The sequence below is a fragment of the Oncorhynchus keta genome, chromosome 35 (genome assembly GCF_023373465.1).
Source record: "Oncorhynchus keta strain PuntledgeMale-10-30-2019 chromosome 35, Oket_V2, whole genome shotgun sequence".
Taxonomy (NCBI): domain Eukaryota; kingdom Metazoa; phylum Chordata; class Actinopteri; order Salmoniformes; family Salmonidae; genus Oncorhynchus; species Oncorhynchus keta.
The window spans coordinates 65,825,588-65,851,235 of record NC_068455.1 but is presented as its reverse complement, the minus strand read 5'-3'; the positions used below and the strand labels follow the sequence as shown (position 1 = coordinate 65,851,235).

The 25,648-nt window shown below is 47.5% G+C and overlaps 1 protein-coding gene and 2 long non-coding RNA genes across 40 annotated transcripts in view; 1 reads left to right on the top strand and 2 right to left on the bottom strand.

The window, feature by feature from the left end:
• LOC127916066 (uncharacterized) overlaps positions 1–2,703 on the bottom strand; it is a 6,030-nt gene extending 3,327 nt beyond the window's left edge. For 14 of the 35 annotated variants that reach the window (XR_008093260.1, XR_008093263.1, XR_008093265.1 and 11 more), the window contains exon 1: positions 1–1,990. This exon is cut by the window's left edge. This is a non-coding gene — a long non-coding RNA (uncharacterized LOC127916066). The other 21 variants (XR_008093257.1, XR_008093261.1, XR_008093255.1 and 18 more) reach the window with 4 other exon arrangements.
• Positions 1–9,307, top strand: part of LOC127916067 (uncharacterized) — a 26,886-nt gene extending 17,579 nt beyond the window's left edge. For both annotated transcript variants that reach the window (XR_008093287.1, XR_008093288.1), the window contains exons 4-5: positions 7,559–7,655; positions 9,234–9,307. This is a non-coding gene — a long non-coding RNA (uncharacterized LOC127916067). The remainder of the gene's footprint in view (positions 1–7,558; positions 7,656–9,233) is intronic.
• Positions 7,705–25,648, bottom strand: part of LOC118368854 (lysine-specific demethylase 6B-like) — a 253,417-nt gene continuing 235,473 nt past the window's right edge. For all 3 annotated transcript variants that reach the window (XM_052497276.1, XM_052497277.1, XM_035753295.2), the window contains 18 exons: positions 23,471–23,584; positions 23,080–23,206; positions 22,755–22,850; positions 22,370–22,622; positions 21,968–22,216; positions 21,606–21,779; positions 20,558–21,142; positions 16,275–19,975; positions 15,955–16,078; positions 14,805–14,910; positions 13,016–13,221; positions 12,725–12,909; positions 12,170–12,433; positions 11,717–11,904; positions 11,290–11,431; positions 10,873–10,999; positions 10,397–10,570; positions 7,705–9,308 (listed from right to left, as the gene is read on the bottom strand). In XM_052497276.1, the coding sequence (XP_052353236.1) occupies positions 9,285–9,308; positions 10,397–10,570; positions 10,873–10,999; positions 11,290–11,431; positions 11,717–11,904; positions 12,170–12,433; positions 12,725–12,909; positions 13,016–13,221; positions 14,805–14,910; positions 15,955–16,078; positions 16,275–19,975; positions 20,558–21,142; positions 21,606–21,779; positions 21,968–22,216; positions 22,370–22,622; positions 22,755–22,850; positions 23,080–23,201 (6,720 nt within the window). In that variant the 5' untranslated portion in view covers positions 23,202–23,206; positions 23,471–23,584 and the 3' untranslated portion in view covers positions 7,705–9,284. The remainder of the gene's footprint in view (positions 9,309–10,396; positions 10,571–10,872; positions 11,000–11,289; positions 11,432–11,716; positions 11,905–12,169; positions 12,434–12,724; positions 12,910–13,015; positions 13,222–14,804; positions 14,911–15,954; positions 16,079–16,274; positions 19,976–20,557; positions 21,143–21,605; positions 21,780–21,967; positions 22,217–22,369; positions 22,623–22,754; positions 22,851–23,079; positions 23,207–23,470; positions 23,585–25,648) is intronic.

Below are 25,648 nucleotides of genomic sequence, written 5' to 3'. Positions count from 1 at the left end.
TACCTACAGTATCTTCAAATGAGCTTCCTCTCTAGCTTGTGGTCACTGCTAGAGCACTGAATTACATTCAAGCTGGTCCTTCAAAGATTCTGACATTCTCATCTAGAACATTCAGGAGAAGCTCTTTTGTTCTATTATTCTATTGTCTTTTGGCTGGCAGTTGCATACATGTGACGCCTGTCTGAAACGTGACCTACGCCTTTAATTATCATGAGAACCAGAATTGTCATTTTAAAATGCTTTTGTGAACGTTCTTTCATAGATATTAGATTAGAAATCATCTGAAAAGAATGTTTTAGTTAATTCAACCTCTCTGTGGCTGGTTTCTCACTCACATTGCGTGGAGCCGGGTAGAGCCTCTCTCTGATCCTTGCGGTTCTCTTCTCTTCTTGGAAGTTACACTGAAACTCTCTCTCCTCTTAACCACGTATACAAGCAGGTGGACAATGTTCACAAACGTTAACAACTTCTCTCTCTCTCTCTCTCTCTCTCTCTCTCTCTCTCTCTCTCTCTCTCTCTCTCTCTCTCTCTCTCTCTCTCTCTCTCTCTCTCTCTCCCGTCTTCTCTCAAATCTCCCCTTGAGGTTCTCACGCTTCTAGTCCTTCATGCATCAGTTCAGATTCCTTCACACTCTTGTCAATGAAGTTGGGACCAGCTTGTATTGTAGTGGCATGCTGGTATGTTGGCCTTCTGTAGCCGTAGTGGTGATCTCCTGCTGTTTCCACTCGTCGTCGGTCCGTCAGGGATAAGTCAGTGTGCTTTGTTTTTTCATCCGTTGTTCTCTCCCTGACTGCAGTTGACTACTCCAACCTCAACGTTTTGGGTCTCAGCTCCTTAGAATTATCCCAAACTTCTGTACCTCCCACCGTCAGTCCGCCCCTCCTCTTCTCCTATTCTCACTCTTTCTCTGTTTGATACAAGAGCCCCTCTTGAGGAATTAGAGGGATGCCTTTCTCTCCCGCTCTCACTCCCTCTCTACCCTCCCTCTTTCCCCCTCCCTTTCTTAACTACTACATTGAGTTCTTGTGCCCCTTCCACTCACTCCCCTCCCTCTATCTCCCTTTTCACTACTATACCCAGTGCTTGCAAAGCACCCACATCTCTTCTCTCGTTCCCTCTGTTGACGGTGTGTAGCACTCTGGGGGTCTTTGGGGTTGGAGCTCCTCTGATAACCTGAGAAGTGATGGAGCATGTGGAGAGAGGGAGAGGGGAGAAGGAGAGAGTGAGAGAGGGGGAGCGAGAGAGAGACGGGGAGAGAGAGAGAGCGAGTGTTTATTTAAAGAGCTGCTGTGCCGCTGTGGTCTAATCAGCAGTCAGGGATGGAGGAGAGTTTACACGGTGCCCCTGACATCCCCACCATGTTACAGACAGGATCACAACCCTGGTTGGTTAGACTAACTAATATAAAGATCTACATTTACAGTGCTTTTGTTATTGTACAAAGATTTCTGTAAGTAACACATTTTGGTATGAAACTTTACTTACACTATTAGCCCCAACCCTAGCCTTTAGATGAACCCTGACCCCAAACCTAACCCTTAACCCTTAACCATAACCCCAGCCCCACCCCTACCCCTAGCTCAACCCCAACTCTAACCCTAGCTTAAACCCTTAACCTAACCCTAGCTCCAACCCTACCCCTAGCCCTAACCCGAGCCCTAACCCTAGCTCCAACCCTACCCCTAGCCCTAACCCGAGCCCTAACCCTAGCTCCAACCCTACCCCTAGCCCTAGCCCTAACCCGAGCCCTAACCCTAGCTCCAACCCTAGCCCTAACCCGAGCCCTAACCCTAGCTCCAACCCTACCCCTAGCCCGAGCCCTAACCCTAGCTCCAACCCTACCCCTAGCCCTAGCCCTAACCCGAGCCCTAACCCTAGGCATTCAGTTGTACAACTGACTAAGTATCCGCCTTTCCTATTTCTTCAAAACCCACGAGTCTGTAGCAGTGGGAGATAGTGTTGAGAGAGAACAGCTTCACACAGGGCGGGGATGGGTGGGCCAGTTCAGCTCTGATAGTGTTTAGGGATGGGTCCTGCTGAGAAAGGTCAAGACCCCAGATAGAGAATGAAAGGAACAGAGGATGAAGGAGGAATAGAGGATGGATGTCATAACTCTTACGTGTCACAGAGATGTAAAAGATGTTTTGATGTCTAGAGAGTGATGTCACAACCTGGTGTTCTCCTACGTTGAAAAATAACAATATTAGGAATCACGGGCCAGACAGATAACTGGAGGGATCAGTGGAACAAGGGAGGAAGAAAGGGTTATAAGCAAGAGAGGGGCAGAAAAATACTTTCTCAACTGATAAGAGAGCGAGTACAGATCACAGGAATCAGAGAGACTGTTGGCTAATCTGATTTTCTCCCCTCTCTGTCTATTTTCTCTGTCTTTTCTTTCTCTCTTTTCTCCTTTGAGTTGGTCAGCAATTATTTTCCTTTCTCTCTCCACTGGGATTTACCCTAAAATCAAATGAAAGATTATTGGTCTGTAGATGTTATAGCGGGTGCAGTAAAATGCTTGTGTTACTAGCTCCTAACAGTGCAGTAAAATGCTTGTGTTACTAGCTCCTAACAGTGCAGTAAAATGCTTGTGTTACTAGCTCCTAACAGTGCAGTAAAATGCTTGTGTTACTAGCTCCTAACAGTGCAGTAAAATGCTTGTGTTACTCGCTCCTAACAGTGCAGTAAAATGCTTGTGTTACTAGCTCCTAACAGTGCAGTAAAATGCTTGTAACAGTTAAAACTTGTGTTAGCTCCTAACAGTGCAGTAAAATGCTTGTGTTACTAGCTCCTAACAGTGCAGTAAAATGCTTGTGTTACTAGCTCCTAACAGTGCAGTAAAATGCTTGTGTTACTAGCTCCTAACAGTGCAGTAAAATGCTTGTGTTACTAGCTCCTAACAGTGCAGTAAAATGCTTGTGTTAACACAGTAAAAGCTCCTAACAGTGCAGTAAAATGCTTGTGTTACTAGCTCCTAACAGTGCAGTAAAATGCTTGTGTTACTAGCTCCTAACACAGTGCTCCTAACAGTGCAAAATGCTTGTGTTACTAGCTCCTAACAGTGCAGTAAAATGCTTGTGTTACTAGCTCCTAACAGTGCAGTAAAATGCTTGTGTTACTAGCTCCTAACAGTGCAGTAAAATGCTTGTGTTACTAGCTCCTAACAGTGCAGTAAAAGTGCAGTAAAATGCTTGTGTTACTAGCTCCTAACAGTGCAGTTGCTTGTGTTACTAGCTCCTAACAGTGCAGTAAAATGCTTGTGTTACTAGCTCCTAACAGTGCAGTAAAATGCTTGTGTTCCTAACACTTGTGTTACTAGCTCCTAACAGTGCAGTAAAATGCTTGTGTTACTAGCTCCTAACAGTGCAGTAAAATGCTTGTGTTACTAGCTCCTAACAGTGCAGTAAAATGCTTGTGTTACTAGCTCCTAACAGTGCAGTAAAATGCTTGTGTTACTAGCTCCTAACAGTGCAGTAAAATGCTTGTAGTTACTAAAAGCTCCTAACAGTGCAGTAAAATGCTTGTGTTACTAGCTCCTAACAGTGCAGTAAAATGCTTGTGTTACTAGCTACTAGCCTAACAGTGCAGTAAAATGCTTGTGTTACTAGCTCCTAACAGTGCAGTAAAATGCTTGTGTTACTAGCTCTTGTGTTACTAACAGTGCAGTAAAATGCTTGTGTTACTAGCTCCTAACAGTGCAGTAAAATGCTTGTGTTAACAGTGCAGTAAAACTAACAGTGCAGCTCCTAACAGTGCAGTAAAATGCTTGTGTTACTAGCTCCTAACAGTGCAGTAAAATGCTTGTGTTACTAGCTCCTAACAGTGCAGTAAAATGCTTGTGTTACTAGCTCCTAACAGTGCAGTAAAATGCTTGTGTTACTAGCTCCTAACAGTGCAGTAAAATGCTTGTGTTACTAGCTCCTAACAGTGCAGTAAAATGCTTGTGTTACTAGCTCCTAACAGTGCAGTAAAATGCTTGTGTTACTAGCTCCTAACAGTGCAGTAAAATGCTTGTGTTACTAGCTCCTAACAGTGCAGTAAAATGCTTGTGTTACTAGCTCCTAACAGTGCAGTAAAATGCTTGTGTTACTAGCTCCTAACAGTGCAGTAAAATGCTTGTGTTACTAGCTCCTAACAGTGCAGTAAAATGCTTGTAGCTCCTAACAGTGCAGTAAAATGCTTGTGTTACTTAACAGTGCAGTAAAATGCTTGTGTTACTAGCTCCTAACAGTGCAGTAAAATGCTTGTGTTACTAGCTCCTAACAGTGCAGTAAAATGCTTGTGTTACTAGCTCCTAACAGTGCAGTAAAATGCTTGTGTTACTAGCTCCTAACAGTGCAGTAAAATGCTTGTGTTACTAGCTCCTAACAGTGCAGTAAAATGTCAAACAAGGACACAAACACATAAAAAAACCATTTAAACAAGAAATCAAGAAATGTCAGAAGGAAACAACAACCCAAATAACACTGTATCAGTATTCCAATTGCAATCTATGTGTATATACACCGAAAATATATACTAAGAAACAGTATACGAAGACATACTAAGATATTGTAAGATATGTAAGGGATAATCAACAAGGGGCTAAGCGTTCTATGGAAAATGATGAATGACGTGGAAGACGTGTGTTCCACAACGCGGCAGCTTAGTGGTGGACCTGACCTTCCACGGAGTTGCATTATTTTACAGAAAACGCATAGAGCCCCACACATAGAGCTCCGAGTTGATTATCCATTTTATGCCATGATTATAATTTAACTCGTTTGCCTCTACAAATATGTTCATTTACCGGTTGAAATGTGTTCAAATCCACTGAAGTACACTACCGGTCAAAAGTTTTAGAGATGGCACACCTGTTAATTAAAATGCATTCCAGGTGACTACCTCATGAAGCTGGTTGAGAGAATACCAAGAGTGTGCAAAGCTGTCATCAAGGCAAAGGGTGGCTACTTTGAAGAATCTCTAATATAAAATATATTTAAATGTTTTTAACACTTTTCTGGTTACTACATGATTCCATGTGTGTTATTGTATAGTTTTTATGTTTTCAATATTATTATACAAGGTAGAAAATAGTAAAAATAAAGAAAAACCCTTGAATGAGTAGGTGTTCTAAAACTTTTGACAGGTAAATTATTGTAGCTAGCAAGTTCACTAGATAACTACAGAAGTTGCCTTGGTAACCAAACAAACAGACTTGCTAGTTTAACCAAACCATCAACCCTAGCTTGCTATTATGAAAATCGAATTCAACAAATACCAATTTTAATTCTATTTTTGCTTTCAAAAGCAGCTCAAACAAAACATGTAAAAATGATCTTTAGCCATTGAATTCTACCGTGCAAAAATTACGTGCGATACAGGGAAATAATGCATGCTCTAGAATGCCCTTCAAGTCAATAAGAAATGAGTATTCAACAATGCCATGGTATAAAAATAATATATACTAAGATAGAGATAAATGAATATACTCACTCATACCTGAGTGGTGGAGGACAGACGCCCTGTTTATACCTGCCGATAAAATACGTCCTTCATCCTGATCTTGATCTGACCTGTCTGTTTAGATTTATAAGATCTGATCACAATAAGATCACAATTGACCTTTTAGTCGTCTAGACCTGTCTAAAAATGAAGGCACGATCAGAATGTGGACAAGATCAGGACAAAAGATGCAAGTTAGAATCAGGTATAAATGGGGCGAGAGAGACAGAGGCGATCAAAACAGGCTGAAATATATGAGTTAGAGATACTGATCTTTACATGTTGATGTCATTTGTTAGATGATATAATGCTTATCAGAGCAAAGAAAGAAGACAAATGCCTCATCAGTACCATCTTCTACCTCCGACTGTTCTGTACACCCAAGAGCCTGATTTGCATCTGTGTTTATGTCATACACGGCCTATGGTTTACTTTGTTAATGTTGGAATGTGGAAGAAGTGGAAGATGAATGAGTAGATGGGATGGGAGGAAGTCAGGGATGTGGTTTTACGCAATGCAATCAGAAGTGCTGCTGAGAGAAAGAGAGTGACCAAGTAATAGCTTCCAAAACTAACTGTTGAAACCACACAACTCTGATATCACACAGGTTGATTGAGTAATTGTAGGGTTTGCATTTTGTGAGTCTGTCCAACCAACTCTTATGGAGACTCTCAGCCAATTTTTGCCAATACTCCTCTCCTACTGTGCCATGTTGAACCTATTCACTGAGGGAAACCTTGAAGAAACGTCTTCAAGTAAGGTATATATAAATCCACATATTAATCTATATATTGCATTGATACCATCTGAGTAATAGTAAATTAATAATAGCTTACTTCATAGTCGGAGCATCGGCTATGTTTATTAATAACCCCACACACATCATCTAACCCCCCCGCCCCACCCCAGACTGACCATCCGTGGCGGTCGATATCAGGGCGTAGTGGACGCCGGACGCAACTTCCTATGGAAGCAGGATATCCTCCGGTCTGTCCAGCGTTCCTCTGTCCTTGGCCCCTTGTTGATCTCTTCACCCCGGGTCACAGGACGGGACACACGGACATTCTATCTCTCACCGCTTTCCACTGATGAGGCAGAAATGAATCATTATTCTGAAATAACTGATATTAGATGGACCCAATAGAGAAAGATTAGGTAAAGGACCAGATCTGTGCTGGATTGGTGGATATGTGTTTGGTGATTTTGAATATGATCAGCCTTGTTTTATGAGCGGCCTTTGCCTTCCCTCAATGTTGTGTATATGTCTGTGTTGAAGTCTCCTGATTGTATTAGATCAATCAGCATCCGTAATCATGGATGTCAAAACAATTACTAGCTATTTCACCACCATTCAGCGGTAGTCCATTCCTATCCCCTGAAATAATTCACACGTACTATAGAGTTGTCTCTGTCAGTGAAATGATCAGGGGAGAGAAACTGAAATCTCTACTTTGTCATTGAGTCCTGTGTGCTGCTCCCTGCTATTTCCTGCCCTGTCTACTATCTGTATGACACTGCTGTTGGTTAGGGCCTGCTTCCTCACGCAGTTTACCTTGGATGAGATTCACCATATGGAAACCCCTGTTAACACCGATTTGTATTTTTTTCTACACACACAAACAAAACTGTTAGTGATTGTCTTGAATGAAGCGACCTCTGCAAGTGCCAGGCATATGTTGCGACAGCCGAGCGATATGAGGGTTTGGGTTGTTATTGTATATGGGGCCAAAGTGTAAATAGAAGATATCCGCTCCTCTGTCTCACATCCCCTCACACCCACGTCAGTGGTCAGTCTGTCAGCCAATCAGCCACAGGCAGGAAGTCATGAGCTGGATGTTCAAAAACACCATAGATGGATTATTATTATATATTATATTTATTTAACCAGGCAAGTAAACAGTCAAGCAGGGTTTTTCCCTCTCTGTTTGAACAGGCCAAATGTTCATGGGTAGCCCTGAGGGCTTTAGTCATTATGCTAGATTCTACACTATATTTTATAGTTACAAGGCCACAGTAGCCTACAGTATATTTTCAGATCGAATAACTGGGATGGTACATTATTTCTTTACGTTAGGAGATTTCCAATTGGTGGTGGTATCTGGTAAGAGATGTGGTCTGTTTCAAACATCGGCCAGAACAACTCAGGTGACTGTGTTAGCAGTTCAGCTGAGGTGAGTACCATCAATTTAATTCAAGTTACAAAAAATATATATGCAAATGTGGCTTTAATCGAAAGCATTTATTTATTAATAATAGTCATAGAAATGTCACACAAATTCACAAAGTGTTTAAGACATGTCTGGCTCAGTTTGTTGTGTGTGTGTGTGTGTGTGTGTGTGTGTGTGTGTGTGTGTGAATTCTCTAAACAGTGCAGTTTAAAATGAATGAAAAGGTATTTTGGAACAGGAAAAATAGAATTCTCATCTTAAAAAGGATTAAAAAGAAGAAATTGTTCATCAGAGAACTGTCAATACTCCAACAGATAACATTTTAAAAATCATTCATTTAATCTAAAGGCCCCTAAAAAGGATGAAAAACAAAATGACGATTTCTCAGATAAAAAAATTAAAAAATGTACAGAAAATGTAGTTGTTTTTTTTCACGCATTACAAAGACAGTATTCCGTTAGTCAATTTTCTACCTCGGCTGTGTATCCTAGCAACTACAGGGGAAGGTGTAAGTTATATTCATTAGAAATATCATTTATATATATTGAACCAGAAGCACCAGAGAAAACATTGTCCTCCTGTGACACAGTTGTTACAGAGGACTTAGAATCACCATAAAAAAAAAAACTTTCACAACTTGTACAACCCTAATAAAAACAAGGGGAGAACATAGACATCCAATAAATACGAGACACATTTTAAATTAAAAAAGAACAATGTACAATGTAAAATCCCCCCCCCAAAAAAGAATACATCTTTATATAAAAAAAAACTCAAAACAAAATCAGAGGTACAACACAATTAATTATTACACAAACTGAAATATTATCACGATGAAAAATGGAAACAATTCATTAAAACAAAAGACCTGATGTCCTAAAGAGGTGTGACAATTGCCTTCTTTCTCTCTCCTAAGGAAATAAACATTATACATTTGTAAAAACACAAAATTTACAACACATACAAGAGTCAGAAAGACAAGAACTAAAAAACAAAATTGTCTTTAAAACCCGTATGTTTCGAAGCATTCCAAACCCCCCCAAAAATGGGTCTTCTTATTCTTAATGCTTTTAGAAAAATGTCATCTCTCTATTATTAGTATTTTCCATCTTAGTTCTCTTCTAAATACAAGTCACAAGGCCAATGTGGTATATATCTAGGCTGATCTAGTCTTTTAAAAAAAAGGAAAATAAATTATTTTCGAAAACAGCACCCCACAAAAATACAAACAGCATTTACACATTTCAGTATTCAAGACGACAATTTGTTTTAAGAAATCCGGAAATAACAAAAATTCATGCCATTGATAACAACCGTCAACTCAGTTGCTTGTTTACAATGGTAGCTAGCACCAACTGCCTTTCCGTTTTTTCAAGTCCTCCAGAAACCAGTAAGCTGGTCTTGAGCACCGTAGACAACAAAAGTAAACTGGAGTTTGATTGGCGGTTTGGTTTTGTAAACAGGGATGATGAGTAGTAAACTGGTTTTCGATTGGCTGTTTTGATCGGCAGTAGTAGTAAAAAATATCTTAAATAAGGAAGGAAAAAAAGGTTAAAAGACATTTTAAAAAGGTGTGTTCAGTCCCGTCTGGCAGGAGTTTTGGTTATGGCTGCGAGACGTGGAGGATCTTCATCACCGTGAACTGGGCGCTGCAGCCTGGAGAGAGAAGACAGGACAGAACATTAGATATACTAGCCTCAGATTGTCAGGCAGATGTATACAAAACACAGTCAGGGCAGACTGAGTGAGCGTGCTCGTGTCTTACAAAAAAAACTGAAAAAGGTTGTGTGTGCGTGTCTCATAATAAGAAATAGTGTGTGTCTGTGTCTCATAAGAAAGATACAAGTACTTGGAAGTATAGCTAGATGGTGCACTGTCCTTCTCTCAGCACATATCAAAGCTGCAGGCTAAAGTTATATCTAGACTTGGTTTCCTCTATCGTAATCGCTCCTCTTTCACCCCAGCTGCCAAACTAACCCTGATTCAGATGACCATCCTAGATCATTTATAGATCGACAGGTAAGGGTGCTCTGGAGGGGCTAGATGTTCTTTACCATTCAGCCATCAGATTTGCCAGCAATGCTCCTTATAGGACACATCACTGCACTCTATACTCCTCTGTAAACTGGTCATCTGTATACCTAACGCAAGACCCACTGGTTGATGCTTATTTATAAAACCTTCTGAGGCCTCACTGCCCCCTATCGGAGATACCTACTGCAGCTCACATCCTCCACACACAAGACCCATTCTGCCAGTCACATTCTGTTAAAGGTCCCCAAAGCACACACATCACTGGGTCGCTCCTCTTTTCAGTTTGCTGCAGCTAGCGACTGGAACGAGCTGCAATAAACACTCAAACTGGACAGTTTTAATCTCAATCTCTTCATTTAAAGACTCAATCATGGACACTCTTACTGACAGTTGTGTCTGCTATGTGTGATGTATTGCTCTCCCTTCTTGCCTGTTGTGCTGTTGTCTGTGCCCAATAATGTTTGTACTGTGTTTTGTGCGGCTACCATATTGTTGTCATGTTGTGTTGCCACCATGCTGTGTTGTCGTCTTAGGTCTCTCTTTATGTTGTGTCTCTTGTGTTTTGTCCTATATTTATATTGTATTTATTTTTGCCTTTTGGTAGGCTGTCATTGTAAATAAGAATTTGTTCTTAACCGACTTGCCTAGTTAAATAAAGGTTAAATAAAAAATATGCGTGTCTCTCATAAGAAAAAGATTTGTCTCCTCACCAGGTTGAATGTGTCGTAGGTACTCATTAGCTCCTCCATGCGGTACTGCTCCAACACCACTACGTTGTTGGAGAGGCTGGGGTTCCTCTGGCGGGCACAGTCCTCACAGTGGACCACGTAGGTCTTCCTGCTGCCGCTCTCAGACGTCACAAACAGCAGGTCAAACACCTCCACCTGGTGGACAGAATATATACACACACCCAGTCAGTATACAGGCAGGGATCACTGGGCTGTGCGACAGGGCTCGTATTGTAATGCATGGGGATGAATTGAAAGCGTGCTGAAGCTATCATGAGGGAAGACAGCGGGTTGAAGTAATGCGGTTTTCAGAAGAGAGACGGGCTCTCTGATTGTAAGGTAAGTGTTTGTGTTCAGTTAGAAGGCGGTTTGGTGCTGGCAGACGGGGGACGGAGGGGGGAAGGGGGGGGGGGGGTTGAGGGTTTGTATCGAGAGAGCTGGGTAGATGTATTACTCACGTCACACTCGTTGCAGTAGTAGGCTGGCTCATCCTTCACCCGGCTCTGGTAGGAGATCTTCTTCCCTGCGGTCACCAGCTGGTCTCGCAGAACCTGGATGTGCTTGATGGACTGCAGCAGGCAGTGTCTGAGGGAGGGAGGGAGGGAGAGAGGATGAGGTTCGAGCCCTGAATGGTATACCACGGGTGTGACAGAAAATTACTTTTTACTGTTCTAATTATGTTGGTAACCAGTTACAATAGCACTAAAGCACCTTGGGGGTTTGTGGTATATGGCCAATATACCACGGCTAAGGGCTGTATCCAGGCACTCCGCGTTGCGTCGTACATAACAGCCCGTAGCCGTGGTATATTGGCCACGTACCACTCTTTCTCTGGCCTTACTGCTTAAATAGAGGACCCATCAGCCTGCACTCACTTGATCATCTTGTATGTGTCGGGGTCGGTGACCTTCACGGTGCGGGCCACGTTCCAGGACACGTGGATCATGGGGACGATGGACTTGACCTTCTTCACGTCGTTCCACTCAAACCTCTCCAGGGCCAACTGGTACTGGTAGGCTGCAGAGAGGAACAACGCTGACATTAGTGCCTGACGCTCTGAAAGCTCTTCAACAGTCGAATTGTTAGTGACCTTGTATGTTTCTTCAACGGATCTTCCCCTACTTATGCGTTTGGTTGGTGTGGATTTGGACTACGGTCATTAACCTCAAAACTCTCAAGTCAAAATGACTGACCACGACAAGCAATGGCTTTAAGGCAATGCGTTTCAGTAGCTGGGCGGAGTCAAACATTTGCATCTGTAGCAAGAATAATGTAGTTCCCTTTATCAGGGAGTTAACGTACAGTTGAGTGGTCCCACGTTCCATGCTATGTTGTTGCACCAGCCCACAGCCTGGACCCAGTGGACGGTCCCTGCGTTGATCCACACCAGGTCTCCTGGTCTCTGAATGAAGCGGTACACAGGGATGTTGGATCGGTACAGGTCCTCCAGAACAGGCCACCAGGAACCGGTCAGGTAGTCTACTCCATGCCTGAAGGAGGGGGGGTACTGGGGTTAGATCCTCTGAGGTAGTGGGTGATACATTGGGAGAATGGTACACTTGAGTAGATGAGACACTTGTACTATTTTACAGTCAAAGGACTCACGAGCCGAGCTCTAGTTACCCGGAAGGGCGAATTGGACAGATTTCTTTCCCTACATCAAACAGTCTCAAATCAGGAATGGATTATTGTTCCTCATCATCAACACATTCAGTAAGTCACGCTAGTGTATCAACCAATGGCCACACTACTTACTTTTCACAGAAGTCGTTGATGGCCGGCCAGTAGTTTTCATGCACGGAGAACCACTCGCAGTCTCCAGGCCCGATGTTGATGTTGACAGAGCAGAAGTTGTTGTTCTCCTGGTGGCCAGGCGTGCGGCTCCCGGGGACCTTCATGTAGAGCTGGACAGTGTTCATGCCCAGGATGGTGTGTCCTACGTGGCTCAGCATGTTGCCGCTGGACGCCACGCGCATGAAGGCTGGTAGCTTCTGGAGCTCCTGCAGCTGGGCCTTCCACCTGGGAGAGAGAGGGAGAACAGGGTTATTGTATTTTTTAAACTGGCCAACAGAACCCAGTCTGAGTGGCAGTAGTAGCATCAATGCTATCATCACTAAGGATCTTATGTACTATCGTAATTTTGCACAATATGGCCTTGCTTAGCAATGGACGTGGCTTATGTAATAAAGATGCAGTACTGGAACCTGACCAGTAGGGGTCAGCAAAACCTCAGACAAAAGTTCTGGAACAAATGGGAAAAGTCCCACATGTTCTATGTGGTAATAAAATGCATCCCTATCTCCAGCTTACCTCTTGGGGTCTGACAGATCAATGTTGGTGCCAAACTTGATGATCTTCCCTACTGGTTTCAGCTCAGTACTGGTAGCGTCTTTGCTTGTGGGGTCTTTGTTAGACGTCTCAGAGCTAGTCTCCTTACTCTTCTCTTTGTCTTCCTCATCTTCGTTATCATCATCTTCATCACTCCCCTTCTCCTCCTGAAGACACAAAAGAAGAAGGTAGAGGTAAGTGAAATATAAGAGGTGTGTGTGTGTGTACACATGGTGTGTGTGTGTGTGTGTGTATCATTGCATCCATCCATACCTGGAGGCTCTCCTGGAAGCTGGAGGCCTGGTACTGGGCGTACTTGGCGATGGTGGTGTGTGAGCGGCTGCTCTCGCAGGGCCAGGTCTGCCCCGTGCCGCTGGGGTCCCAGTTCTCATCAGCAGGCTGCTGTACCTGGGTCCTCACCTCCACAGCATGCTCAGAGTTAGCATCCACCAGAGACTTAGTGGAGAATAGACCCAGGTCTGAGGAGAGAGAGAAACAGTGGTTTAACATAAACTCAGCAACAAAAGAAACGTCCCTTTTTCAGCACACGGTCTTTCAAAGTTATTTGGATTTTTACAAATTAACTTCACAGACCATTTTAAAGGGTTTAAACACGGTTTCCCATGCCTGTTCAATGAACCAATAACAATTAATGAACATGCACCTGTGGAATGGTCATTAAGACACTAACAGCTTACAGACGATGGGCAATTAAGGTCACAGTTATGAAAACTTAGGACACCAAAGAGGCCTTTGTACTGACTCTGAGAAACACCAAAAGAAAGATGCCCAGGGTCCCTGCTCATCTGCGTGAACGTGCCTTAGCCATGCTGCAAGGAGGCATGAGGACTGCAGATTTGGCCAGGGCAATAAATGTCAATGTTCGTACTGTGAGACGCTACAGGGAGGCAGGACGGACAGCTGATCGTCCTCGCAGTGGCAGACCACGTGTTACAACACCTGCACAGGATCGGAACAACCAAACATCACACCTGCGGGACAGGTATAGGATGGCAACTGCCAGAGTTACACCAGGAGAGCACAAAATAGGTTGAGAGAGGCTGGACTGAGGGCTTGTAGGCCTGTTGTAAAACAGGTCCTCACCAGACATCACCGGCGACAACGGCGCCTGCGGGCACAAACCCACCGTCGCTGGACCAGACAGGACTGGCAAAAAGTGCTCTTCACTGACGAGTTGCGTATTTGTCTCATGATGGGTGATGGTCAGATTCGCATTTAACGTCGAAGGAATGAGCGTTACACCAAGGCCTGTACTCTGGAGCGGGATCGATTTGGAGGTGGAGGGTCCGTCATGGTCTGGGGTGGTGTGTCACAGCATCATGGGACTGAGCTTGTTGTGATTGCAGACAATCTCAACTCTGTGCGTTACAGGGAAGACATCCTCCTCCCTCATGTGGTACCCTTCCTGCAGGCTCATCCTGACATGACCCTCCAGCATGACAATGCCACCAGCCATACTGCTTGTTCTGTGCATGATTTCCTGCAAGACATGAATGTCAGTGTTCTGCCATGGCCACCAAAGAGCCCAGATCTCAATCCCATTGAGCACATCTGGGACCTGTTGGATCGGTGGGTGAGGTCTAGGGCCATTCCCCTCAGAAATGCCCGGGAACTTGCAGGTGCCTTGGTGGAAGAGTGGGGTAACATCTCACAGCAAGAACGGGCAAATCTGGTGCAGTCCATGAGGAGGAGAGACTTAATGCAGCTGGTGGCCACACCAGGCACTGACAGTTAATTTTGATTTTGACCCCCCCTTTGTTCTGGGACACATTCCATTTCTGTTAGCCACATGTCTGTGGAACTGGTTCAGTTTGTCTCAGTTGTTGAATCTTATGTTCATACAAATATTTACACATGTCAAGTTTGCTGAAAATAAACACAGTTGACAGTGTGGGATGAAATGGTGTGGCATGATTACTATTTGTAGGTAGTTAGTGCAGTTTGAATGAATGATTTGTGTGGTTACTGTGGTAGATAGTGTTGAATAAATGATTGATAACGACGTGAAGTGTGTGTGTGGCGGGATGTGTTTTAAACTCACTGAGTCGTAGGGATCCGGCCAGTCCTCTGATGACAGTAACAGGGTTCTTGGGGTCTGTACAGAACTGCAGTAGTACTGGGGATAAGGCATCTCTCTTACTCTCCAGCTATAGAGAGGTGGGAGGATAGAACAGTTAGTACAATTATAATAATTCACATCAGGTGCCGTTTTCTACCAACAGAGGGCAGTACAGTAGTACAGGCAGTACAGTACTGGCTCAAAGTGGAGGAGGGATTGACTTCACTACTTGTATTTGTCAGATATTGACATGTTGAATGCATTGAGCTGTCTACTGGCACACAGCTCGGACACCCATGTATACCCCACAAGACATGCCACCAGAGGTCTCTTCACAGTCCTCAAGTCCAGAACAGACTATGGGAGATGCACAGTACTGCATATAGCCATGACTACATTGAACTCTATTCCACATCAGGTAACTGATGCAAACAGTAGAATCAGATAAAAACAATAATAAACCTGATGCAACTGGGGAGACTGAAGCAACACAAACATAGACACATGCATACCTACACAATAACATACGCACTATACACACAGGTACACCTGGATTTTGTGTTGTAGATATGTGATAGTAGAGTAGGGGCCTGACGGCACACAATGTGTTGTGAAATCTGTTGTGATTTGTTTTTTAAATTATTTAACCTTTAGTTAACTAGGCAAGTCAGTTAGGAACACATTCGTATTTACAATGACGGCCTACCCAGGCCAAACCCTCCCCTAACCTGGACGAAGCTGGGCCAATTGTGTGCCACCCTATGGGACTCCCGATCACGGCCGGTTGAGATACAGCCCGTGATCAAACCAGTGTCTGTAGTGACACCTTCAGCACTGAGATGCAGTGCCTTAGACAGCTGCGCCACTCAGGAGGCCCAAAATGTCATGTTTAATATATATATATATATACACATAACTGCCTAAATTTTGCTGGACCCCAGGAAGAGTAACTGGCAGCAGCTAACGAGGATCCATAATAAATACAATTACAGGCTTAGAAAATGATTTTAATTTCACGCTACACATTATTAGAGAAAGAGACAGAGTGTAATAATATCATGGGAGACTGGGTGCAGAGAAAGATAGATATGTGAGATGTGTGGTGGGGTTATGGTGAACGACAGGGACTTACATAGATGCTTGGTGTGGGAGGGTTGAGTTTCTCCCGTGGGATGGGCTCTGTAGTAAACAGGGGCTTGACAGAGAATGCAGGGAGCAGGTAGGACTCTCTGAACTTCCCCTTCACCCTCGCACCCCTGAGAGAAGAGTTCAATTATTCTTTTTTTATAGATAAAACAGTCACAAACTAGAGCATAAAAGCTGTCTTTTTAGAAATGTATTTACTAGAATGGACCATCCTTTACTTCCAGTTGGTAAAACCGCCCCACACTCTCTCCCACAACACTCCTGCCTTGTTCACCCCTCCATCCCCCTCTCCTCCTCCATACTCACTTGCAGGCCCGTATGACCTCTGCGGCTGTGTTGTTTATGTTGATCTCCTCCAGCGGTGTCCCCTTCTCCTCCACCTCCGAGGCGATGAACGTCTCTCTGTCTCCACTCTCCACCTTGATCAGCCTGATCTTCAGCTCCTTGGGCGGCCCGTCCGACAGGGCCTTCAGCTCCTTGGGCGGCCCGTCCGACAGGGCCTTCAGCTCCTTGGGCGGCCCGTCCGACAGGGCCTTCAGCTTCATGAAGTCAGCAGCCGAACCCTGCAGTGTCGATCCAACCTCACTGCCCTGAGAAGAGGACATGACACCAGAACTTTTTTCACTTCTACTATGGGACACCCATTCTGAGGGTTCGTCTCCGCTAGTGGAACCAGCCTGTTTCCTCCTCTTCCGGTCTCTCTCAATGTCAGCGTGAACGTGGTCGCGGTCCTTCTCCCGGATCTCCTTGCTCTGGAGGTCCAGGTTCCCAAGGATCCGCAGGTGCTCCTTCTTCTCCTTGTGAACTTTGCCCTCCTTGTGCCGTTTGGAACTGGAATGGGAGGAGGACATCTCCTCTCGTTTCTCTCTGTGCTTTTTCTTCCTCTCTTTCCTGTCCTGGTGTTTCCTGCTGCTGCCGTGTTTCCTCTTCTTCTCAGTCTCTCTGTCCTTCTCTCTGTCTCGTTCCCACTCTCTCTCAGGCTTGTGGTGCCTGTCCTCGTGTTTCAGCTCAGTCTTGGTCCTGTCTGAGGTGTTGTTGCTGGGGAGGGAATTGGAGTGCCGGGTCAGGGAGACCTCACAGCTCTGTCCCAGCTCGGCTAGAGAAGACTCAGAGATGGTAGTGAGCTTCATCTCTTCTTTCGGCTCCATCTTGATGGATTGTGTGGAGGGATTCAAATGTGACTTTAAGGAATGGATCCTCTTCTCCGTGGCCTCCCTCCCATCTCTCCAGATATCAGGCGCCTCCATCTTGATATTGACCTGTCTCTTGGCCTCCCAGTTGGAGGGTGAGTGTGGGCGGGACTTTCGGGGCGGTGTAAAGCCCGGGTGATTGGTGGAATCGGAGGTGGGGGAGGTGCTATTCTGCTGCTGTTGGATGTCGGGACCTAGAGAGAGGGAGGAGGAGTACTTCAGTCCCCCCAGAGCGGAGGGGGGTGGGCGGCCAAATGGCCCTCCTCTGTAGGTGTACTTCTGGTTCTCCAGGGCGGCCGGGGACTTGAAGGTGCTGCTCACCCCCGTCTGGTGGAGATGAGGCCTCTGGGGCGGGGGAGGGGAACTGGACGGGGTCTCCGACTCCTCTTCCTCATCTTCGTCGTCGCACTCGCTCTTCGCGGGCTCCGGGAGACCGTAGAGTTTAGCCAGGTCGCTGTGGCTGTAGTTAGTTCCTGACTGGGGGTTGGGGTTGAGAGGGACGGCTGGCTTGTGGAGCTCCGGAGCGGGTTTCGGGGTGGGACAACCCTCCTCCTCTTCCTCGTTGAGGGAGGAGGTCCGACTGCAGGGGGAGGCCAGGGAGCCCTGTCGGCTCAGCACGGGGGGGCTGGCGTGGAGGTTCGCCCCAACAAAGTCGTCCTGCGGTTGCTGCTTGGGCGCCGGAATGAGGTCCGGGGCGCACAGGTAGCTCTTGTCCGGTGGCACGGTATCAGAGAAGGTGTTGTTTTCTCTAGCTACGTTTCGGTCGCTGCTATAGAAAGATTCCTCCTCTTTCTTGATGGACTCATCCAGCATGGCCATGATGTTGGCCAGACCGTCCGGGAGTAACGTAGAGAGCTCCGATGGTTCCTCCTCAAACTGGGCACTGTCCGAGTCTCCGCTGCTGCTGCTGCTGGCGCTGCTACCCAGGCTGCCTAGGCCTCCGCTGGGCATGCGCTTGTGGAGGAGACCCCCTGTGCTGGAGGTGCTGCTGGCGGTTCTGGAGGGGTTGGTAGCGGACGAAAGGCTGTCCCTGGGGAAAGCCTGGAAGAGTTTGGGGGGCTCTCGGAGGGTGATGCTGATGGAGCTGTGGAGGGGACCCGTAGCCCCCATCACTCCTCCTCTGGCCGGCCGACTAGCTTTCTCCTTGGGTTGGAGAGTGTCTTTGGGTGGACGGGGGGTGCCTCGCATGGTGGTGTTATTTAAGGGGTGGTTGGGGTAAGAGGTAACAGCAGAGGGGTTGTTAGGGTAGGAGGGCCCCGACGAGGACCGGGCGTTGTTCCCTGAGGTAATGTTACTACTGTGAGATGATGACTGATGACTCCCACTCCATTTCTCCCTCTGCCTCTGCTTCTGCTTCTCCCTGGCATACTCCGTCTGGGGGGTGAGAGGGGGCGGCTGCGACCTCTCCAGGGGGGCGGGAGACGGTGGTGCCTGGCCTGGGGGACAAGGGGGTGCCCCGGCCCGGCTCAGCCAGGGGTAGGGGGGCGAGGAGGAGGACTGGCTGGGGGGTGGTGGGGGTGGAGGTAGGACAAAGGAGGAGGAGGTGGAGACAGTGGACAGGCGAGGAGGAGGTGGGGCAGAAGAAGTGCTGCCTGACAGGAGTCTCTCCAGACTCTCGATGGCGGACTCCTCTCTCCCCTTACTGCTCCTGCTCATCTCCTCCTTCCTCTCCATCCTCCTCTTCCTCTCCTCATCCTCTCTCGCCCACTCTCTCCTTTTCTTCCTCTCCTCTTCCTCCCTCTCTCTCTCCCAGTCCCTCCTCTTCCTTTCCTCCTGCTCTTTTTCCCATTCCTTATTTCTCTTCTTCTCCTCTTCTGCCCTCTCCCACTCCCTCCTCTTCCTCTCCTCCTGCTCTCTCTCCCAATCCCTCCTCTTCCTCTCCTCCTGCTCTCTCTCCCAGTCCATTCTCCTCTCCTCGGCCTGCATATGACCCTGCAGCTCAGCATCCAGTTTATCCAGGGCCTCCTCCATGGACTGGGGGGCTGAGGGTGGTGGTGGCTGGGGTCGAGAGTTAAGATACCCCTGGGCTGAGGTGGTGGTAGCCTGGGGGGGCTGGGGTATAGACTGGGCACAGAGTCTGGAGTAAGAGGGATTGGAGCCTGGCTGAGGGGCAGAGTTGACCGTGTGGGGTTGGGGGGCGGTCATGGTGCGGTCACGGGGCGAGCTAGTGACCGTCGTCTGCGGGAGGGGGTTGGGTTGAGACCCTCTGCTGGTGATAACACTTTCCCCTGCCCTCTGGTGTCCTGAGGATGATGACGAAGAGGAAGGAGTGCGATCAGGCTCAGGCCGTCCGTAGTAACCCTTCCCCTGGACAGACTGGTGGTGGTGGTGGTGGCTAGGCTGCTGCTGGGGCCTGGGTGGTGCCCGCTGGGGGTGAGGGTGGCTGGCAGTGCCCACGCGGGCTCCCTGATACCCTGGGTGTAGCATGGGGTGGATGGGCCCCCTCTCTGGGTCCCTCTCCAGCTGAGATGGAACTGAGGTCTGGTGGAGCATTCCCATAGTCTCCCTGCCTCTCCTGCTGCTGGGGGTGTTGTTAGCTGAACACATAGCAGGGGGCGCTGTGGTCACAGTGGAGAGTGCAGGTCCAGCAATACTACTACTGTAGCGGTTGTTATGTGACTGTGAGCAGGGGGGATGGGGGGTGAAGGTGGGGGTGATGACTGGCGTCCTGGTAGGAGTTATGGGGGAGGCCAGAGGGGGGCTGACGTGGGGGCGGGGGTGCTGATGATGCTGGAGGGGTGCAGGACCCCGGGTCTCCCCGACCTGGTTCTGATGCTGCCCCTGAGATACCGGCCCTACCCTGTAGAGACCTGACTCCTGTATGGAGAGACACATGCTAGGTTAGTACACTGAAGATACTGCGCAATACAAACAGACACGGGTCGCTTCCCAAATGGCACCCTATTCCCTACACAGTGCACTACTTTTGATAGGGCCCATTTGGGACGCCAACCCGATTCACTACAATGCAAACAAAATGGATATGCTTTATATTTCCTGTACTTTCCTGTAAGTCCATAAACTAAGCCCATTAACTAAGCCCATTAACTAAGCCCATTAACTAAGCCCATTAACTAAGCACATTAACTAAGCACATTAACTAAGCACATTAACTAAGCCCATTAACTAAGCCCATTAACTAAGCCCATTAACTAAGTCCATTAACTAAGCCCATTAACTAAGTCCAATCAATTCCAAACAGAACCCTCCACTAAATGACAATGAGTAGGTAAAATAGGAGTTGTTCACGGACTCTTCGGGTCTACGTGAAGTGCCCAGTCAGCCCGCCGGGCGTCGATTCGGGATTTTTAAAATAATCCGTGTGAAAAAGGCGGAGATCAGGCATTAACAAATGGAGGCTGGGTGCAACATTAGCTCTGCTGGGAAACCAGGACTCACCAGGGGGTGGTTGCTTTGTGGCCTCCCCTGGCCCTGGGGCCTCCACGCCTCATGGTGTGGGGTGGTGGGGTTGTGCTGCGGAGGTACTGCGGTGCTGCAGGCAGGGGCAGGGGGGCGGGGGGCCGTGTGCCCCAGCCCCGCGTGGGGCTGGAAGTGAGGGTGGGGGTTGTAAGGCACGCCGGTGTGGTTTGCTGGTGAGGGTTTGGTGGGCTCCCTACTGTCCCGGTCTCCTCTACTGTCCCCCCTTGCTAGAGCTTGGTGGTGAGGAGGATGAGAAGGGGGATGGTTGTGGATTCCTCTGCCCCCAGTGGTAGGGCCTCTCTGGGTGGTAGGAGGACCTCCCCGGGGCTCCATCCCCATGAGAGGCAGGGCTAGAGCTGGTTGTTTGGGGTACTGGGGGTGGTTATTGTGGGGGGGTTGATTGAGGGCCTGTGGTGGGAACTGGGGCTTGTGGGGTGGGGGGGGGGCTCCGCGCCCCTGGGGGTAGTCTCCCGGGGAGGAGATGCGGGTTGGGGAGATTGGCGAAGGGGCGGAGGGAGGGGGAGGTTTGTAGGTGTAGCCGCCCAGACCCGACTTGGCTGAGTCCTGTTACCAGAGAGAAAGAGAGCGACACGATGAGGTAAGAACTTGTGGGCTAGGAGACCATAGACAAACTATTTGACCACCTGACCTGCATCTCATAAACTGACATGTTACTTTATGTCAAACGCAACAAACCAAGTTCCACCAACAACAAATACTATGATAAGCACACCTGATAATAATCACCTGATAAGAACACCTGATAAGCACACCTGATAAGCACACCTGATAAGCACACCTGATAAGCACACCTGATAAGCACACCTGATAAGAACACCTGATAAGAACACCTGATAAGCACACCTGATAAGCACACCTGATAAGCACACCTGATAAGAACACCTGATAAGAACACCTGATAAGAACACCTGATAAGAACACCTGATAAGCACACCTGATAAGAACACCTGATAAGAACACCTGATAAGAACAGTGAATTCTCTTGACGATGTGGTTGTGTTCTTACAGGTCTGATCTGGAACTCTGGAGGCCCGTTCCTGCGTTCGGGCTGGGCCCAGGGGGCGTTCCCCTTGTGTATGGGGTTCCAGAAGGCAGGTTTGGATGGGGGAGGGGGGAGGTGGGCCGGGGGATGCTGCTGTCCTCCTGGGCCAGAGAACCTCTGGATGCCGGGGTGAGGAATCTGGAGAGGAGTAGAGTAACAATGTAAATACTACAGCAGGTCCCATCAAAACAACATGGTCAAATTACAACAACAAACTAAGTTGAGATATCAAAAGGTCACAAATAATTCTATGCAATCACCTGATGCTACATATGAGAGAGTATAGACTTGGATTTCTTTATCCTGTATGTGTAAAGTAAAAGTACCTGCTCAGAACTCCTCTTCCTCTTACTCGGACTGGGGCAGTCCTCATTGGGGCGAGAGGAGGGGTGAAGGGAGGGGGGCGGGGTGTGCTGGATGACCGAGTGCTCCCCGAGAGGGGGGGCCGGCCTCTTCAGCTGCCCCCCCAGCATTTTCCCTGGGTAACCCCTCTGCTGCTGCTGTACTTGAGACCACATATCATCACCCAGTGATGTTGGACCCCTGGGAACATGGTGCTCCTGAGGACCCTCATACTGACAGATAGGAGAGAGAGAGGAGGAGAGAGTGAGGAAAAGTCAGCATTACATCTCCTAACAAGACATCCACCTTTAATCGTCACTCACTGATAGGCCACTCGTTTATCTACACTCGTCCTGTCGGATGATATCACTGGCCCCTTCTCTCACCTTCAGTAGCTGATTGGGTCTGGAAGGCAGGTGGGTAGGAGGCCTAGTGCTGTATCCACCGCTGTGCAGACGGGGGGCATGGTCGCCGGGTAGGGGTACAAGTGAATGAGGGGGGTGGGAGTCATACAGCTGACCCAACTGCTCCCACGCCCGGTGGGGGGGAGGAGGGGGGCGTTGCTGGTCCCCTCTCTGGAGGCTAGGTAACATGGCCTGGGACAGCTCCAGCTTTTCCCCACCACGAACCTGGATGGGCCTGTTGGGAACAGAGAGAGAGACAGAGAGAGAGTCAGATTACAGTGACTAAACCCTGGAGTTATGAGTGTAGTGACAAGGAAAGACAAGGCGGAGACGACAGCTAGCCCAATGGAACACATGCCGGACTCACCCATTATTGAAGAATTTACTGGGATGGTTCAGTCCGCCCATGTGACTTGGCGCTAGATGGGGGAGGAGCTGGTGTTGATTGACACCTGGCGAAAACCTGGTAGAGAGAACAAGAATACGAGTCAGACCAGGACTAAATACTGTGAGACCTGTTAACCTGAGAGAAATATACACCTTAACCTAAAATAACCATTAACACTGAACGTGTGGTCTTAGCTTCAAACTCTCTCACTTGAGGTCTAAGTCAGTTAGTGTAGGTGTAATTAATTGACCAGTAGGTGTGTGTGTGTGTGAGGCTTGTTGGTTGCCGTGGAAACCTAACATACCTGGCAGGTTGCGCCCAGGTGGCGCGGTTACCCACGGGAGTCCATGGTACCCGGCTGAGTCCGTCCAGAGGGAAGGAGTCCCGTGTGCCACGCCCACCAAACTGCTCTACTGCGTGATGCATCCAGCCTGGAGGAGGAAGAGGGCGGGGCTCAATATATGGAACACACACACACACACACACACACACACACACACACACTGGAGAGATGCACACTCAGCATGTACACAACGTGTGCCCTCTGCGGAGGAATTTCCTTAACATGCAATTTCTCACATACACTCCCCTCTTTTTCTCACACATGCACAAACACACAGGCACACAGTCAACAAACTATAATCCTATAGCATTTGTGGATTGCCCAAAAATGCAAGTGCACGCTTTCTACTCACCACAGTAGCTGTGTCTGTGAAGCCCTCCACTGCAGCACAGAGAAGGCCACACACCAAAGACCAAGGGAAGACTACACACCTGCCTTCAACACCAATACTATACAGCCTGTTAGGCTAGAAAGGGAACGAGGAGAGAAATACAGAGGTATAGGGGAGAATAAGAGGGAGAGAGGAGACAGAGAGAACATGGAGGGAGAGAAGGGGAGAGAGGTGCAAGTCAATAATTGCCAGTAGGTTTTCCATTATATAGCTCAGCTCTAGAGCAGAACTCACTGCAGACAGAGAGGAGGGGTTGAGACTGAGGAGACAGGACAGAGGAAGTAGAAAGTCTAGATATGGAACAGTTGGAGAGGAGAGAGCTTACAAACGTCTCAGTGACTGAAATACAGTGTGTTGAGTTGGAGGGAGGCAGCAGACATTGTACAGCTCTAACTGTTTATCTACAGAAATGTGTCAACTTCAATAGTTTAACAACTATTACACAGACAGTAGGTCTAGGTATTACAGTCTAACCAGATTGTCTGCGTGTCAGTATAATTAGCTAGTACACTCTGGTAGTGCTGCACTGTGTCCCCTAGGGGGCCACGGTAGCTCTGCTGTAGCTGACTGAAGGATTATTAACCGAGCACAGATGGTTCTGGGGGAGTTGGTGGACCTATGACAGGGGAGCCCTGAGGTTACTGTAATCCCTACAGGGGGTAGAGACCCACACAGACTAACCATAGGTTTTAATCCCATTATTAGAACAGGCATGATGGAGAGGGACAGGGGGAAGACACAACAGAGGGTCTGAACAGGAAGGAAGGATAGAAGACCAAGAAGAGATGGGTGGAAAATAAAAGTGCTCTTCAAGGAAGGAGGGAGGGGCTGTGCTGCCTATATATCTCACGCCCACACACCTTCCCACACGTGGCAGAGAGGCAAACAAAGAAAGTTGGAGAACACAGAAAATAGCCTGGTATATATATATATACACACACACACACACACACAGTGACACACACGGTGACACACACGGTGACACACACGGTGACACACACGGTGACACACACGGTGACACACACGGTGACACACACGGTGACACACACGGTGACACACACGGTGACACACACGGTGACACACACGGTGACACACACACGGTGACACACACGGTGACACACACGGTGACACACACGGTGACACACACGGTGACACACACGGTGACACACACGGTGACACACATGCAAAAAGTCACATCACCCAGAAAAAGTGATGCTGACACACAGGATCACAACCACTAAGAAACAGAGAAGACTCAGCTAGAAAAGGCCCATGTTGTCCAACACAGAGTTACAGAAGACGGAAGGAGATTCCTGTTAAAAATGGAGACGAGCACACACCCTTGACAGACACACACCCGTGACAGACACACAGTGTGACGATGAGCCAGCAGAAAGCTCCACTCTAGTCAGCGTTGGTTCCTAAATTAGCTCTGCTGGCGTGTGGGGCCTCCCTCCCCCTCATCCCTCCCTCCGCCTCATCCCTCCCTTATCCCTCCCTCCCTCCGCCTCGCTATTAAAAGCCTAGGGGGAAGATATTTCAGGCGCTCCGTTTTTAGCTTCCAGGGAGACGGAAATAAAGACAACACCGAGCCACGCTGACACTCCCCCTCTACTCATCTGTGTGTACGCGTGTGTGAGTGGGATAACGACACCCTAGACAGACACACACACACACTAATGCCATGTAAAGAGAGACTAGGAGATCACACACAGCTCAGACTGGTTTACACATTCCCACAGACACATAGAAAGACACACACACACAGCTCATTCTAAAAGACTTGACATTTTGTTGCATTACATTCTTATTCTAATATGGATTACATTGTTTTTTCCCCCTCAATCTACACACACTAATCCATAATGACAAAGCAAAAAATGTTTTTGTTTTTTAAAGTTTGCAAATGTATAAAAAAAAAACTGAAATATCACATTTACATAAGTACTCAGACTCTTTACTCAGTACTTTGTTGAAGCACTTTTGGCAGCGATCAAAGCCTCAAGTATTTTTGGGTATGACGCTTGGCACACCTGGATTTGGGGAGTTTTCTATTTTTCTCTGCAGATCCTCAAGCTCTGTCTGGTTGGACGGGGAGCGTTGCTGCACAGTTATTTTCAGGTCTCTACAGACATCGTC